The sequence below is a fragment of the Urtica dioica genome, chromosome 8 (genome assembly GCF_054948205.1).
Source record: "Urtica dioica subsp. dioica isolate 48M chromosome 8, U.dioica_male_clone48M_v1_H2, whole genome shotgun sequence".
Taxonomy (NCBI): domain Eukaryota; kingdom Viridiplantae; phylum Streptophyta; class Magnoliopsida; order Rosales; family Urticaceae; genus Urtica; species Urtica dioica.
The window spans coordinates 7962859-7981222 of NC_142763.1; the positions used below are offsets into that span (position 1 = coordinate 7962859).

Here is an 18364-nt window from a genome sequence, read left to right on the forward strand (position 1 = left end):
TCTGATTTCAATGAAGTATAAGGGTAAAGGCAATATCAGGGAGTACATACTAGAGATGTCTCATCTTGCTTCAAAGCTGAAAGCACTTAAGCTTGAACTCTCTGAGGACTTGCTAGTGCATCTAGTTCTGATATCTCTTCCAACACAATTTAGCCAGTTTAAGGTGAGCTACAATTGTCAGAAAGAGACTTGGTCTCTTAATGAGCTCATCTCATATTGTGTTCAGGAAGAGGAAAGGTTGCAGCAAGATAAGACAGAAAGTGCTCACCTAGCCTCAACCTCTAAGAGCGGGAACAAGGGAAAGAAAAGAAAGAAGGATAAGGAAGCTGCGAATACAGCACCTCAGAAGAAACATCAAAAGCAACCAGATAACCCTGAGGAGACTGGTTGCTTCTTCTGTCGAGCTGAAGGGCATGTAAAGAAGCATTGTGCTAATTATCACGCTTGGCGTGCTAAGAAAGGTATGCTTCTTAATTTGGTTTGTTCTGAGGTTAATTTAGCTTCGGTACCTAAGGACACCTGGTGGATGGATTCTGGTGCAACCACTCACATCAGTGTGTCTATGCAGGGTTGCCTCCATTGCCGAAAGCCAAATGATGCTGAAAGATACATCTATGTGGGCGATGGCAAGAAGGTTGAAGTTGAAGCAATTGGAAAATTTAGATTATTGTTAAAGACTGGATTTTATTTGGATCTTGATGAAACTTTTGTGGTACCGTCTTTTAGACGGAACTTGATTTCTGTTTCTTGTTTGGACAAATGTGGTTATTCTTGTTCATTTGAGAATGGAAAATTTAGTTTGTTTCACAGTTCAAATATGGTTGGTTCCGGTTCTTTATCAGGATACGATAATCTATATTCCGTTGAGATAAATGTTTCATTTAATGAATCCTTGCATTTAAGTACTCGAGGTGTAAAGAGAAAATTAACTAGCGAGAATTCGGGCGCGTTATGGCACAAACGATTAGGTCACATCTCTCAAAGGAGAATAGAGAGACTTGTGTCATGCGAAATTCTAGATCCCTTAGATTTCACGGATTTCAACATCTGTGTAAATTGCATAAAAGGAAAACAAACCAATAAAAGGAGATTTGAAGCCAACAGGACTTTGGACGTCTTAGAACTTATTCATACAGACATTTGTGGACCTTTTCCAACATCTTCTTGGAATGGTCAGCAGTATTTTATAACGTTTATAGACGATTTTTCAAGATATGGCTACATATATCTCATTCATGAAAAGTCACAGTCACTAGACGTGTTCAAGAAGTTCAAAGCTGAAGTTGAAAATCAACTCAGTAAAAGAATTAAAACCGTCAGATCTGATCGTGGTGGTGAGTACTACGGTAGATATGATGGTTCAGGTGAACAACGTCCAGGACCGTTTGCTAAATTCCTAGAGGAATGCGGTATCGTCCCACAGTACACTATGCCGGGTTCGCCCACTATGAACGGTGTTGCTGAAAGACGAAACAGAACGCTTAAAAACATGGTAAGAAGTATGATTTGTCATTCTACTTTACCTGAATCGCTCTGGGGAGAAGCATTAAAGACTGCAGCATATATCCTTAACAGGGTTCCAACTAAGGCAGCAAGCAAAACACCATACGAACTTTGGACGGGCAAAAAGCCTAGTCTAAAACATATGCACATTTGGGGATGTCCAGCTGAGGCAAGGCCTTATAAGCCTAATGAAAAGAAACTGGACTCAAAGACTGTGAGCTGCTATTTTGTTGGATACGCTGAGAGATCCCGGGGATACAAGTTTTATGATCCCACAATTAGGTCAATTTTCGAGACAGGAAATGCTCAATTCTTTGAGGATGTCGAGTTTGCAGGGGGAGATACGGTAAGAAAATTTGTCTTGGAAGAGGAATATGTTAATATTCCCATAGGTGACATTGACAATGATCATGACTTTACTCCTGACATTGTTCAAGACTCAATTCAAGACAATATTAGGGAACCCCTTGCGCAACAAATTGTTCCAGAAGAACAAACTCTACCACCTCAAGAACATATGCCATTAAGAAGATCCACCAGAGAAAGAAGAAGTGCAATACCAGATGATTATGTTGTATTTCTTCAAGAACATGAGGATGACATTGGAGTGAACGAAGATGATCCTATCAACTTCCTTCAAGCCATGAAAAGTTCTGATTCTCAAATGTGGATCGATGCCATAAATGAAGAGATGAAATCTATGAAAGATAATGACGTTTGGGACCTTGTACCATTACCAGAAGGTGCGAAACCCATTGGTTGCAAATGGATATTTAAGACCAAAAGGGATTCGAAAGGTGATGTGGAAAAGTACAAAGCTCGTCTTGTTGCAAAAGGTTTCACACAGAAAGAAGGCATCGACTATAAAGAGACTTTCTCTCCGGTTTCCACGAAAGACTCTTTTAGAATTATAATGGCATTAGTGGCGCATTTTGATCTTGAGTTACATCAGATGGATGTGAAGACTGCGTTCCTCAATGGTGACATCGAGGAAACGATCTATATGGTGCAACCAGAAAATTATGTGTCCAAAGACGCAAATGATTTGGTCTGCAAACTTAAGAAATCCATCTATGGACTCAAACAAGCATCTCGACAATGGTATTTCAAATTTCATCAAGTGATTATTTCGTTCGGTTTTGAAATGAATTTGGTGGATGAATGTATATACCATAAGTTCTGTGGGAGTAAGTGTATTTTTCTGGTTTTATATGTTGATGACATTTTGCTTGCCAGCAACGATATAGGCTTATTGCACGAAACCAAGAGATTTCTAGCTAAGAATTTTGAGATGAAAGATCTTGGTGACGCCTCTTTTGTATTAGGAATCCAGATATCTCGAGATCGCTCTCGGGGGATTCTTGGATTATCACAAAAGAGCTATATCGAAAAGGTTCTAAATAGATATGGCATGCAGGAATGTAAACCAGGTGATACTCCTGTGGCTAAGGGAGACAAATTCAGTCTCAATCAGTGCCCTAAGAATGATTTTGAAGAAAAGGAAATGCAGACGATTCCCTACGCTTCGGCAGTAGGAAGTCTAATGTATGCTCAGGTTTGTACGCGTCCGGATATTGCGTACATTACAGGGATGTTAGGCAGATATTTAAGCAACCCAGGGATGGACCATTGGAAAGCAGCTAAACGGGTCCTGCGGTACTTACAAAGAACAAAAGACTACATGCTCACATATCGGAGGTCAGATCAGATCGAGATCATCGGGTATACTGACTCTGATTTTGCTGGATGCCAAGACAGTATGAAATCTACATCAGGCTATATTTATTTGTTGGCTGGAGGTGCTATCTCCTGGAAGAGTGCTAAACAATCTCTTATAGCATCTTCTACCATGGCAGCAGAATTTGTAGCTTGTTATGAGGCGTCCAATCAGGGGATATGGTTGCGGAATTTTGTCACTGGGCTGCGCATAATAGATGGTGTTGATAGACCACTCAAGTTATATTGTGACAACAAATCCGCTGTACTATACTCCAACAACAACAGGAGCTCCACGAAGTCGAAACACATCGACATCAAGTTCCTGGTTGTGAAAGAAAGAATTCAGAGTAGACAGTTGTCTATCGAGCACATCGGAACAAACTCCATGATTGCGGATCCGCTTACTAAGGGACTACCACCCAAAGTGTTTCACGAGCACACTGCTCATATGGGTGTTATTTCAGCTCAGGATATTCAGTTCTAGTGGGAGTTTGTTGTTTTGCTATTTTTAGTGCTTTTATGTTATAGACATGTTTGGTTTTATTTATGATTATCGAGGTTTTCTGCGAAAATTAAGTTTTTTGTTTATTTAGACTCTGTTTTTTCTAGTATATGGTTTGATCTCACTAAGGTTTAAGGAGGACCAAATGGAAATAGACATGTTGAGGTCACATAACATGAAATTTCCATACTACACATCCACTTCATGATCCATGTCGTTCAGTTGTATCGATATACGTGACCATTGATGGGTATAACTACGATAGATGTAGTGAATGCCGCTTTGATCCTATGTTGATATGGTTGATGGACCGGATTGGTTATGAGATACATTTTGGTAATGACAGTAAAGTTGAGCTCTTTCGGTTATTTTTTGCGATACATAATTATAAGGTTAAACATATAGCCCAAGTGGGAGATTGTTGGATCTTTAATCCAATATGTTGGATCCTTAATCCAACGTTGGGCTTATATGTTAAATAATTATGTGTTGTGAACTGTCAATAAAGATGGCCTGTTAAAAGTGATCTAATTTGGTGTACGGTTATTGGGCTTTAATGTATCTAACAGGTTGTGGGCCTTTAATGTGTAGAGTCATTATGGGCTTCTATTTCAGTGATGGGTTGAAATAGGAAGCCCACTAGGGTAACCTAGGGTTTCTCTATAAATACGGCTGGTCCCCAGGTCACACGGAACATTCTTGTCATTCCTGATATCCCGTCGTCAGAGTGAGCCAGAGAGAACTGAAGGGACTCTCAGAGAAATACGTGTTGAACTGGAAGACCAACCGTCATGGATTCATCAGGTACGCTTCCGCTATTGTTTTATGCTTTCTTAATTATTCAACATGATTCGGTCGTGGAATTAGGTGATGGTTTTCACCCGTGATATTCGGATCTAACAAAAAAAACACATTAAATATGGCTTTCCCAAGTCCGAAAGTTTTAAAATACGTCAGTGTAATATACATATCTACGAGTGAATTTGGGAGAGTAAAAATTACTCTATAATTAATTACGATCATTTTGTGATATACTGTTTTGTGACAATGTTGTCACAAAATAACTATGTTAACGCAATTATGGATGTGGGAAAAAAAATGATTATAGAAAAAAGGAAAGTACGCATATGCATATTTTGCACAAAATCCATACAGGAAAAAAAAAAAGTACAGTACCCCATAAATGTGCTTGATAGGGAAAAACAATCTAAAACACAATTCAATTTGTTTTCATATCATAAAAAATAAACAAAATATATATATACATGTTCATTGGATTTCATGAAGTACAAAAATAAATTAATAATTACTACAACAAACTACGATCAATAATCGATCCGGGTTAAATCAACTAAGCTTTCGGGAGAACGGGCAAACTCCAACCCTGGAATCCACAATCAGTGATGCTGGGAGAGTCGAGGTCGGAGCCGGAGAGCGCATCGCTGGCGGTGATGGCCAGAGAGCACAATCGGTGCAGCGATAGCGGCGTCTTGGCCTCCGAGAGTGGGATTAGGAAGTAAATTTGGGTCGGGTGGAGCGTGTCTTGTGGGCCCAATTGCTGGGCCCGAGCCCCGACGAGCATGGACTCGGAGCTGCATAGGAACGAGTTTGGGTTTTGGGACAAAATCTGGCTAGCTTTCACTTGGTGCTTGAACTCTTCAAGCTTCCCATCTGAGTGGACTATTTGGACTGTTGTGCTTGTTATTGGCCACCCTATTGCCTTGTTGTTTGTGTACATTTGTGTAGAGGAACAAACACCCATTCTGTTCTATGTATTTGAGAGAGAGAGAGAGAGATGGGTTGGGACTTGGGACTCTTTGCTTTGGGGTGGTGGTGTATTTATAGTGGAGGAAAAAAAAAGAGAGGGTATATTAATTGAGCCGTTGATTAATTCAAAAAGCACATACTTTTTTTCTTTTTTGACAAGAAAAAGCACATACTTTACGATGTATTTTTTTTTAGACGCGGTGAATGAAAAAAAAAAGTCTGGGAATTTTCAAAGAATTAGTAATGTCTCATACAAAATTCATGAGAGAGACAGCACCTCATTGGATTTATTGTGGGCAAAGTGTTCCCTGGCACACAGGTTCATATAAATGGACTTGGAAGACTAGTGAGTTTTTTTTTTTTTCCTTTTTTTTTTAATGCGACTTTTCTATGTTTTAACTTTTAACACTCTCTTTTATTCTCTATAATACCTCTATTTGAATAAGAGATCAAAACACTTTGTACTGTATTCAATTAATTACGTGAATTAGACATAAAATACTTTGATGATAAAAGGTTTACAGTGGGTTTTTTAAAATATATATATATATAAAGAGTGTTTAAAAAAAAGTTAAAAAATTTACTTCACTTTTATTTCTTTGTAGATGGAAATGGAATATAAAAACTACGTATGACTTTATGAAATTTGAAACTGGTAAACATATATAAAAAAAAATAAATAAAAAAATAATTGATATTAGAGTGATGATAATTTTTTTTTTTTGAGCGAAAGAGTGATGATAATTAATCTAAAGACGAGTCATTTAATTACGTGGTCGTTAATTCATGAATGTGGAACGAACCTAAAGGGTTAATCTTTTACCTAATTAATACGCTTAATATTCCAAAAGGCTAATTGGAGCGGTCAACTTATGCGGGAGTACATGTTCCGTTGTTCACAAACACAATCAGCGTTGACGGCACAAGTAAAAGAAATGGGCAAAAAGATTCTATGAATTAATTAAATTTCCATAGAAATTCACACGATGAAATCTTCCTTAATATAACTTTAGTATACGTTGTAGGGACATTTATTATTCTTGTCCATCAATTAAAGCCCTTTACCGTCTTCCATCGAGGAAGCTGCCTGGTCATTCGTCAAGATTTATATGACGACAAACTCGATCCTTACTAGTTATATAATTCTCATCTTTTTTCTAATAATATTAATAATAAAAAAGATTCTCATCTTTTACTTGTATTTAGTTATAAATGTCCGTAAGTTAATAAGGAACCGTTTATCATATTTCCATGCTTAAAGCCAACTTTTAAAATAGTCCTTGTTAGTGTTGAAAAACAAAATTGAGATGCACAATTAAAATTTTAAATACTATGATGATATTATCAAATAATATTATATAATAAAAGCCACGTTTCTATTTCAATTTAGTTCATTATAATTTAAGTTCAATTTTAATTGTTCCTTAAAAAAAAAGTTCATTCTAATCGTAATCCGAGCGTGATCAAACTCATGATAAAAGTCTGAGGCCTATTAATTAATTTAAATTACGTAATAGATCCCCTCCGCCCATAAAATACTTCACATTAGCCCCCTCTAAACTAAGGGTCTAGCTCCCATAAAATACTTCTTGGCAAGTGGATGGACCTAAGACAAAAACTTCATCTCCCTCAAGAGGTAATCAATTAGTGCCATTTTTTTTTTGTTATACAGGTGAATAGCCATTTGGTTATAGAGGTTTTGTTTTTAGCCAACCTTTTGTTAATTTCCAGTAAATAGCCACGCTCACCAATTAACAATTAATTAAAAGACCAAACAGACCTCAATAAATATCCTGATCATTTTAAACTGAATAATAAAACATAATTACAAAGATTTGGTCATCATAACTATCGCGTTATTTCTGGAAGCAAATTAAAATTCATTAATTTGTTGCTCCTCACTCTCTCCACAACCCACCCTCTCCTCCGAAGCCACCACACCACTCCACCAACACTCTCCTCCTTCTTTCTCCGCCTCCTCGCCGACGACGATGACGAAGACGACGGAGAAGAACAAATCTCCGGCGGCGGAGAGAGTTGCGCGTACTCGCAGCCGATCATGGTCCTGAACGTGATCTGGAACCTCGCTTTCATCCTCGTCTCGTTCTTCGTCCTCTTCTCGACGTTCGACGAGAAACCCTCGACGCCTCTCGGGCTTGGGTCTCTGGGTACGCCTTTCAGTGCGTTTTGCATGTGGGTTTCGTGTACTTCGATGATCGGAGGACCAGGAAATTCTCGGATCTCCTTGGATTCCCACCACCTGGGACTGATCTCGATCGATCAGCCCGCCCGTCGTCCACGCTGAGAGGCAGATCTGCCACGAAGAACAGCCACGTCGCCGGGAAAAACTCCGGCGCCTCTCACTTCGTCCTCCTCTCCGCGATCTGCCACGAAGAACAGTCTCGTCGCCAGGAAAAACTCCGGCGCCTCTCACTTCGTCCTCCTCTCCGCGATCTGCGTCCAAAGGTCCCGATCGGAATCATGGACTCCGCGAAGAACAGTTTTTTTTTTTTTTTTGTTGCTCACATTAATAGTATGTTCGTGTAAATAGAAAACATATTTACAGTATATTCATTGTAAATACAAAGAATATTTACAGTATATTCACTGTAAATACAAAGCATATTTACAGTATATTCACTCTAAATACAAAACATATTTACAGTATATTCGTGTAAATAAACGGAAAAAAATTCTGGAAATATTTTGGGTACGAAAATTCTAGAAATTATGAATATATGAAAGACAAAATAATATCAATAAATGAAGAATATATTTACAGATTTTATCCATAATAAATTGCCACGAAAATAGAAACTAATTATCTAAAGTCAACGCTGAAAACTTCCAAATAGATAACAATAAATGGGCTGAGAACTTTCAAAATTTGCTGGAAAATTCAAATTTTTCAAATTTGAAAACTTCTCTATTTGGTTTCAATATTTGATTCGAAATTTAAAAAAAAAAAAAAAAAAAAAAAAACTTCCTAATTAAAATAGCGTAAGGGCAAAAATGTAAAACTAATTCAATTAATAAGCTGCCACGTAAGCAAGATGGCTATTTACGGGAAATTAATGAAATGTTGGCTAAAACCAAATTGCTAGTGTTTAAGATGGCTATGCAGCCAATTATTTGATTTTTTTTTCTCAATTCGATTCTCATCATGTATTCATCTTTCCCAACAAACAAAAAAAAATGTAATAAACTTTGTCATTACTTAAGCTTATTAATTTGATGTAACAAAATACTAGCAACAATGTTTTTTCTAAATATGAAAATTAGCTCAATACCTCGTTATCGTGAAGTATCACGCGATTTTTATCTCAAGTTAATTGACAATGAGAGTAGTAACACGATCTTATTAATTTTGTTAAATCCATTTATCTTTTTTATAAAATCATTTACACTCGTAATTATCACATGCTACTTCTCTTGAGCTTCGAACAAACTTCAAGCTTAGAACTTGCAGTTAATGGACAACTTTCGAGTAAATTGACATTATTAAGTTATTTTGGATGACTTTTTGACATTTTGAAATAACGATGCTAAAGCATGTGATTCATATGCACATTCTTTTAGTCCACATAGTGCCTTCTAGTTTGGAGTTTGAACTGTGTGGTACCAGAATTTTTTTATTAATAGCTACGCATAGCAAAGAAAAATATGGGTTATCATCAAGAGTTGTGGTTGGGTGCGGTTCAGAGGTGGTTCTATGGCTCTTCGATGGTGTCACATGGGTTTTTTTTTATTGGGATCTTTGTTCCATTTTCCAATTTTACTTACTGTTTGTTTTGCTTTAGTTTGTATTTCATTTCCCTCTTCATGTTGAGCTGTTTGGTTTCACTTTGACCCTCTGTGTACGATTTTTTGTTTGGGACCTTGGTAATTGTGTTGTTTTTTCCATCAATCAACGAGGGCAACCCCAACCCAATTTCTATATTTGGTGTTAATTCAAACAACTTTTGTGTTGATTTAGCACCAAATTTTTTTCCAACTCCAACCACAACACCAAATTTCACACTAAAAATACTATTCACCATTATTATATTATTAAAATAAAACAATCTCTTTATTAAAAAATATTTCAATAAATAATTATAATGGTGATATTTTTTAATTAAGTGATTAAAATTAGTACTTACCAATATTTAACAAAAATTAAGATAAATAAAAAAAGATAAATAAAAATAACATTACTAATTAAAATATTACATTTAAATGATTCAACATAAAAACATACATTTGAAAGATAGATTACATCGTACTAATTATCAGAATTAGTATATTCATTCCACAAGTGCTCAATTAATGCATTTCGAAGTTCAATATGAGCGTCTCTGTTCTTGATTTGTCGGTGTCGAGCTAAGAATTGTTAAAATCGAGCATCTTCATCGGCTGCCATCTCAACTTCAACATTTGGAACTTCGGCTTGTTCTTCAATGGTTGGATTAACATCGCGTTCATCTTCTATTATCATATTATGTAAAATAATACAAGATGTCATGATATCATGTAACACTTTCTTACTCCAAAAGCGGGATGGTCCGGCCACAATTGCAAATCTTGACTTCAACACTCCAAATGCACGCTCCACATCCTTTCTACATGCTTCTTGCTTCATTGCAAATAACTTTTTTTTTGGACCACGTGGATCGTGAATAGTTTGAACAAGGGTCGACCATTTTGGGTATATGCCATCAGCTAGATAATAACCCATATTATATTCTTTTCCATTAATGACATAATTGGCCGGTGGAGCAGTACCCTCAGCAAGATTTGCAAAAAGATGAGATGCCTCTAGCACATTAATATCATTATTAGATCCTGGTAGACCGAAGTATGCATGCCATATCCAAAGATCATAATCAGCTACAGCTTCTAGAATAATCGTAGGAGATCCACTACGTCCAGCATATTGACCTCCCCAAGCTGTTGGGCAGTTTTTCCACTTCCAATGCATACAATCTAAACTACCCAACATACCTGGAAATCCTCGACGCTCGTTAATGTGGAGAAGTCTTGCAACGTCATTAGCATTAGGTGCTCGAAGATAATGGCCTCCAAACACCTCGACAATAGCACGACAAAATCTCTTCAAGCATTCCAAAGTTGTGGACTCGCCTATTTTGATATACTCATCGGTGGAGTCTGCCGGTGATCCATATGCCAACATTCGAAAAGCGGCTGTTAGTTTTTGCAAACTAGATAACCCGAGTTTACCGAGTCCATCTCTTCGTTGGACAAAGTAATTGTCATGCCTTTGCACAGCATCATGAATTTGAAGAAATAAAGCTCGACTCATTCGATATCTTCGTCGGAACATTGTCTCTGGGAATCGAGGATTCTCTGCAAAATAGTCGTTGAAGAGATTGCGAGCGGCTTGTTCCCGATCACGGTTGATAACGATATGACCAGGAGTAGATCCACGATGAGAGCCTTCGGTATTTAGCATACGATTTAGCATGAAATTGTTGTTTTCAGTAATTTGAGATATGACTTTGTTTTCTAGATCTTCATAATATTCATTATCTGAAGAAGAAGAGGAAGACGAAGAAGAGGAAGAAGATGGTATGTAAGATGAACTACCATATTGAAAATTCATCGTTTTTTATGAGAAGTATACGGTAAAGAAGGAGGTGATATTTTTCCAAGTATGAAACTCATCATTTATAGAAAGAAACAAATAGATCCGGACCGTTGAATTTTAGATCTAAAATCTAGCCGTTAAATCTAGCCGTTCAATTTCTATAAATAAGACTTACTCCTCAACCCATTTCCTCACGAATTCATTCTTCACCTCATTTCTTCAAACATGACTTCAAGTCGCAGTTCTTCATACTCTGTTCAAGAAGATATACTCTTGTGTCAAACCTATATTGATATTTCTCAAAACCCAATCATAGGGATTTCCCAAAAAAAAGATCAATTTTGGGCAAGAATTGAAACAGAGTATCACTCAAATGGAATCCAAAAAGTTAGACCAAGAAGATCTTTAGAAACTAGAATGGCAACCTGTAGCGACTCGAAGTTTTAAGGTTAATCTTGTAAATTAAGTTAATCCAAGGACGGGAAAATTATGTAAATTAATTTTCTAAGTAGTATTTCCAGTATTTTGGATTTGAAATATATTAAGGTATTGAGAAATCTCGGAATAAAATAAAGGAATTATCGAGTTTGTCGTGAATGATAAATTATTTTCCGATGAGATATTCCGGAATTTAATTTAAGAAAATAAATTCTTAAGGACGAGAATTATTTCCGAGAAACCTTGAGTATATTTGAGTTATTTGAGAACGAATGAGAATTTTCTTGGTTTTGAAGCTTTTAATTAAAGGTTCGATCGGTTATGCTTGAAGTCACAAAATTTTGTGACAAGGACGTAATTGTCATGTTTTCTGGAGTTAATTGAAATAAAAAGCTTGAGTCGGGGTCAATTTGATAGCGGTGGAATTAGGAAGAATTTAATTGCAAAATTCGAAGAATTCTCTACACTCTTCTTTTCTTTTCTTTCTTCTTCTTCTTCTATTCTTTTCTTCTTCTTGCCTTTCCTTCTCTCGTGCGTTATCTGCAAAGAGAAACAGAGAAAAAAAAACAACAAAACCGACATCAAGGACATCATCGTCACCGCCACAATCCTCACCACCACCGTCATCTTTTTCACCTTCCTCTCTTCTTCTTTAGTCTTCGCGCGCCATCAAGCCACCGAGCCATCACCGTGTGCGCGCGCCCGCCGTGGCCGAGAAAAGAACGCCGCGAGCTCACACCGCCGCCGACCGGAAGAGAAACGCCGGGAAAAGAAGGGAATAACATCAAGGAAGTCGAATTTCTCGAGGAAAGGTAAGGAATCGTTCTTTCCCGAATTGATTTTGGAAAAGTTTAGGATCTGCTCATTGAATTGGGGGTTTTCAATTTCAACGAGTTTTTTTGTGAAATCAACTTGTCATTGCTCTTGTTTATGATGGATTAGTGATGATTGTTACTCGGATTGGAGAGTTTGAGCATGTTTCTTGATGAAATTTTGGATTTTGGACGAAAAATTAGAAGTTTAGGGTTTGTATAAATCTGAATTGGGGGTTTCGATATTCTGGATGTGATTTGATGATTTTGGACTGAATTTGTGTTACAAAACTGAGTTTAAGATGGATTGTGTTTGGATAATTGGACGAATTGTTATGGATTTTTGATTTTGAACATTTGGTTTTGGTTTTCTTGCTTGGCCATGAGTTTGTTTGGCCGTGAGTTTGTTTGACCGTGTGATGTTGATTTGAGATTCTGGTTTTTGGTGATTAATGATTCGATATACTTGAGATAAGTTATTGACAGTTCTGAATTTGGAAAAGAAAAGAATGATACTTGTTTCGCTAGAATTATTTTCAGATTTCATTATGGAAATGAAATTAGACTCGTTCAAGAAATGCGAATTTTGGACTTTATAGTTAGAAATGTCTTTGGGTTATACGATTATTAAATTGTACGTTTGAGTTTGAGTATCGTGAATTATTCATAGGATTCTGATTCAGGATCGGTTTGATTTACCGTGATAGGACTCAAGACTGAAAGTCGTTTAGAGGTTCACGGAGTAAGTGAACGTCTGGATTCTCGATATTAGTGAACGTTCAAGTTCACAGGACGAGCGGACGTCTCGTGGAAGAGCGATATAGACGCTTACTCTTGAGGTAGGTTATTATAACCCTTCTCTCCTGATTTTATGGTTTGGCCTCAAATATATATTATTTTTCGAAATGAAAATGTTTGTGAACGTGCCACGAAACCCAGAATCGTTTTTAGAAAATGTGGCGGAACTTCAACTCGGGATATCCGATAATGAAGTTAAGAATATTTTTCGATATTATACATATATCCCGTATTTACGAAAAGAAATGTTTCGTATATCCTGGATAAGCCGGTTTCACACACACATGTTTACGGTGCGGAGAGTGCACCTTGCTCTGATCAGAGGACTGCCACGGGTTAAGTTGGCAGGCGGCTCAAGAGATAGTACACGTTTTAGAAGTATCTAGGGACACATTTAAATTTCTGTCATTTACATTTATGCAATTTATATTTCTGCAAGGTATACTTGTACGTGTATGGTGATTTACACGTGACAAGAATAGTAATATTATAAAGCTAAGTATTATTTTCGAAAATCTTTTTAAAATCAAACCATTATTATAGCACCTACTGGGCCTCAGGCTCATCCCTATTTCTTCAATTTTTTTTTATAATCAGGGAACGAGAAGAAGGGTTAGGACGACCTCGGAGTTTTACGTCGTCAAGTTTTTTGAAGTTTTTAGTTTCGTTATCTAGCAGGTCTGTATATAAGCTTTTGGTTTATCAAAGTTTGTTTATCTTTGGATCTGTAAAGCGAATGACTGAGTATGCACTGTGGGATGTTTAGTTACTCGTTTAGTGTTTAATAAAGTATGTTTAATATCGCTTATCTTCGCTTAGTTCACGTCTCAGTTCTCGGGGCGTGACACAACCATTCTTTCTGCTGTTTCGAAACTAAGGGGATGTATTAACCAGATTGAAAATAAGAATCCCAGCGGTGCTTCGGAACAAGACATTGTAAGTATTTATTTTGTCGATAAATGTATACATTATATTTATTTTTTATTTGTACTAACTAACTTTTTATCATCATTCTTTTATCAATATGTAATAGTTAACTCAAGCGAAGATGTTATTGGTAGAGGATGCCAAATACAAGAGGGGCTTCAAATTCGACCATGTGTGGCCTATTCTTAAGGGAATTGAGAAATTTGCTGGTAACAGCTCAAATACCGAGTCCCCGGGTCTTAACCATCCGTCATCGTCATCATTTTCTACCGAGTCACCTGTAACCCCCGGTATGAATTCATTTGATCTTAACATGAACGATCAAGAATGCACTTGCAATTTATCTGGAAGACCAATGGGTGTAAAAAAAGCAAAGAAACAACAAAAAGATGCTGAAGAATTTAAAAAAATGATGGACAAAAATGAGAGTCTTGTCCGAACTATTAAAGATTCTAATATTGATAGAATTGAAGTTCAGAGACAAAAAAATGAACTTCGAAAAAAAAAAAATTGAGCTAGCTCAAATGAAAGAAGAGAATAAAATTTTATTCATGAATTTGGATACTATATCCGACCCAAATATGCGTGAATTTCTAGTAAAAGAAAAAGAAAAAATTATGCAAAAAAGAGCACAGACGAACCAATATGAAGAACAAGGAGAAGGTTCTGAATATTATGGATCTCAATATCGAGCATCTAATTATCAACAAAATCGAGCTCAGGAAGATCAAGTTCAGGGAGATCAAACTCAGGGAGATCAAACTCAAGGAGATCAAAATCAAGATTACACTCAGTATTATAATTATCTTGACAGAACTGGAAATAATTTTCCCCGTTTTTAAATTGTGTTTTAAGTTTTTACTATGTCTTTTAAAATTATGTTATTGTTTTTAGTTTTTATTTTATTTTGTGTTTAATTTAAACTTTGTAATCTATGTTTAAATTTTTTATGTTTTACTTGAAGTTTATTTTAATGTATTTTTTGTTGTCAATTTATGAGTTTTGGTGTTTTATAAATAATTATAGGGTTAATATATACATATATATATAATTAATGTTTAATGTGTTATTAAAAGGATTTAAAAAAAAAAAAAAACTTATACCGTGTATACAGTGGCACGGCATATATACCGTGCCACTGTACAAAACACTAAATTTGGTGTTACTTTTGACGTATGGTTGGAGCACAATCCACGGTATATATGGTGTTATACCGTGTGATTGGAGGTGCTCTGAGAGGGTAATAACTCAAAGAGCAAATTACGTGTGTTCAAAATTGAGTGTGCATTGTTACTTTTCGCATATGAGAAGCTGACACATTGTTGATCTTCATTCGATCTAAGTGAATATATATGCGATATCAGTTCTATCGTACCTTGTCATAACTCATAAGTTGTTCATTATATGGTATCATTTTTTTTTACCCATTTTCTAATGAAAGTGTCCCACGCACACGGCTTTCAAAAAAAAAAAAAATTGATATCATATAATATATATACATATATATGATGAAGATTTCATATATTATAGACTTCAGTATTTAAGTAAAAAAGAGAGAAATTTGAGAAGATATTAGATTTTCCATATTATGAGCATGGAAAGCTTGTTCGGCCTCAATTATATATGGGTATGCTGTATTTGTATTTGTATAGGAATATGTACGCATTGATATTAATTGGCTGTCATATTTTCATTCTTTCAGTTTGGAAAGTGATGGGCATTTCGTATTATTCGTGAAATTATCCTCTCCATCCTAATTATTGGTTCGCTAGTGCTATTTTGTTTTGTTTCAAATTAGTTTCCAAGTTGTTTCCTTCTTTTGGATGCTTCTCAATATGACAGCTGTTAAATCGTTCTTTTTTTTAATTTAGCATTTCTGGGCAGTGAGAAGACTTGACTACATGCTTTTAAATACCTCATCCACTCACCACTACAAGAAGTGTTCCTCGATTGGTTCTTCAAGTAATGTAAGTACTCACGATCCCTTAGAACATAGGACACATTTAGTTGAGTACATCATTTCCACGAACCAATCATTTAGTCATGTTGAGGATGAAGGTTTTATTAAATATGTTAGTTATTTGGTACCTGGTATTGAAATTATTTCTAGATCAACATTGAGGCGTGACGTACTCAAATATTTTTTGGAAGAAAAGGAAAAAATGAAAGCCATTTTATCTTCTGGAACGTTTAGTGTAGCCTTGACCTCTGATATATGGACGGGTAAATCTAGGATGGATTTTATGAGTGTGGTGGTTCATAACATAGACGAACAATGGAACCTTAACAAAAGGATTATAGCCTTTAGGAGAATAGAAGGAAAGCACACCGCGAATAACATATTAGAGATTATATTAGGTGTTATTCAAGAGTGGGAACTTAGTGCTAGAATTATTTCCGTGACCCTAGATAATGCCACTAGCAATGATTCCATGATTAGAGGATTACAAACCAAAATACTTTGTGAGGAAAACCTTATGCACCAAAGATGTGCCACACACATCATTAACCTTATAGTTCAAAGTGGGGCACGAGCTTTTCATTCTGGGATTAAGAGAATTAGACATGCTATAAGTTGGATCAATAGTTCAACCCCAAGGGTAGATGAACTTAAGAGGAGATTTTTACTTCATGGACTACATGAAAGAACCTTTCATGTAGACAATAAAATTCGTTGGAACTCCACATACTTGATGTTAACAAATTTCTTATCCGAGGGTTATTATGAGGTTATTGTAGCTTTTTACAATTCAAGTTTGAGTGAAGGTGAAGGTGCACTAAGCGAGGAAGATATTAACATGGCTAAAGTTTTTGTTACTTTTCTCAAACTTTTTTATGACCAAACTTGTTGTTTATCTGCTGTTTATAAACCTACTTCTCATTTAGCAATTCATAGTCTTTGTGCAATTGCTCAACATTTTAAAACCAATATGGACTATGTAATTTTTCAAGATTGTATTTCCTCTATGAGAGACAAATTTTTAAAATATTGGGGTAAAGGCAAAATTCCTTACTTGTATGGGTATGCTTGTATTTTAGACCCTCGTATTCAACTGGATGGTTTTAAAATGTTTTTAAATTTTTTACAAGATATGTTCATCGGGGAAGATTATATTACACATGATCACAATAGGATCGTGGAGGGTTTTTATGATCTTTTCAGGGTCTATCAAGAACGAGTTGCACCGCCCCCCGAACCTAGCCCACCACGAAATGCAAGGCAAGAAGAAGAGTATATGTTCTTGTCTGTTCACCGACACTTTCGTGGAGTTGATGGATCTCCACAATCGTCTCCAAGAGGGAGAGGAGGGAGAGGATCTCCACAACCGTCTCGACCGATATACGACGAAATATCAAGATACACTACTCATCTTCACGTTGAGTACTCGAACACCAAACTTGACCTCTTGGATTGGTGGAGGCAACACGAAGGAATGCTTCCCATTTTTTTTTTTTTTTTGCTTTGTAATATCTTGTGTAAACCACGGTTTTCCTCCGCCATAAGCGAGGGTTATTAATAAAAACACCACGTTTCCCTTAAAAAAATATTTACATACAATTAAATAGAACAACACATTTAGTCATGAAATAATTACACACACATAAAAATGTCTTTGCTTTTTAGTCCATTCAATTAAAAACACTACAAATAAAATACCATTAAATTTAAATCAAAATTAATTGTTAAGAGAAGATAATTCTCTTTTAAGGGAAGAGAATTTCTCTTCCCTTTTAGTAGAGAATTCCCTAAAATAAGGGAAGAGAATTTCTCTTTCCTTATTTTGGGGAATTCTCTAACAAAGGAGAAGAGAACACAAGTTCCTTCCTTTTTGCACCGTTTACTCACAACACAAAATAAGTTATCTCAACTTGTCAAAACTCTACACAATTGAGACCATGACTCCCTCTCTAGAAATTATAGAGACGAGCATACACTACTACAAATTAACATATTGGGTGCGGAAGAGTATTAGATGCGACATGTCACACCTAATAGTCGCACCTAAGCCCATATTAGGTGTAACATGTCGCACCGGATACTCGTCCGGATGACTAAAAATTTCGCTAATGTTTAGTGCTATTCGGTGCGACAATGTCGCACCTAATATGAAATTGTCGCACATAATACCTTTAGGTGCGACAAATGTCGCACCTAATACCTTTAGGTGCGACAAATGTCGCACCCAATGAGTTTTAAACTTAAATTTGTCAACGAATCCCGCCGAATTTTTTTTTTTTATCTGGGATTTCATATTGGGTGCGACATTGTCGCACCCAATATGATTATTAGGGTTTTAAACCCGACTTTTC

At 36.2% G+C, this 18364-nt stretch overlaps 1 protein-coding gene, 1 long non-coding RNA gene and 2 pseudogenes across 2 annotated transcripts; 3 read left to right on the top strand and 1 right to left on the bottom strand.

Annotated features, from left to right (window-relative positions):
* Positions 1-3007: 3007 nt before the first annotated feature.
* On the top strand, positions 3008-3706 carry LOC149387775 (secreted RxLR effector protein 161 pseudogene; annotated as a pseudogene).
* Positions 3707-5075: 1369 nt separating this feature from the next.
* On the bottom strand, positions 5076-5486 carry LOC149387776 (uncharacterized). Its single transcript, XM_089622248.1, has one exon. It carries the CDS (start codon positions 5484-5486, stop codon positions 5076-5078), a length of 411 nt encoding a protein of 136 aa, XP_089478374.1.
* Positions 5487-12073: 6587 nt separating this feature from the next.
* LOC149387777 (uncharacterized) lies at positions 12074-13840 on the top strand. Its single transcript, XR_016301022.1, has 3 exons — positions 12074-12328; positions 13036-13167; positions 13724-13840. It is a non-coding gene; the product is annotated as an uncharacterized LOC149387777 (long non-coding RNA).
* A 22-nt stretch (positions 13841-13862) lies between these two features.
* LOC149387778 (uncharacterized) lies at positions 13863-14895 on the top strand (annotated as a pseudogene).
* The last annotated feature ends 3469 nt before the right edge of the window (positions 14896-18364 follow it).

Excerpts from the sequence above, each read along its gene's own strand:
- LOC149387776 (XM_089622248.1), bottom strand. The coding sequence starts at position 5,486 with ATGGGTGTTTGTTCCTCTACACAAATGTACACAAACAACAAGGCAATA.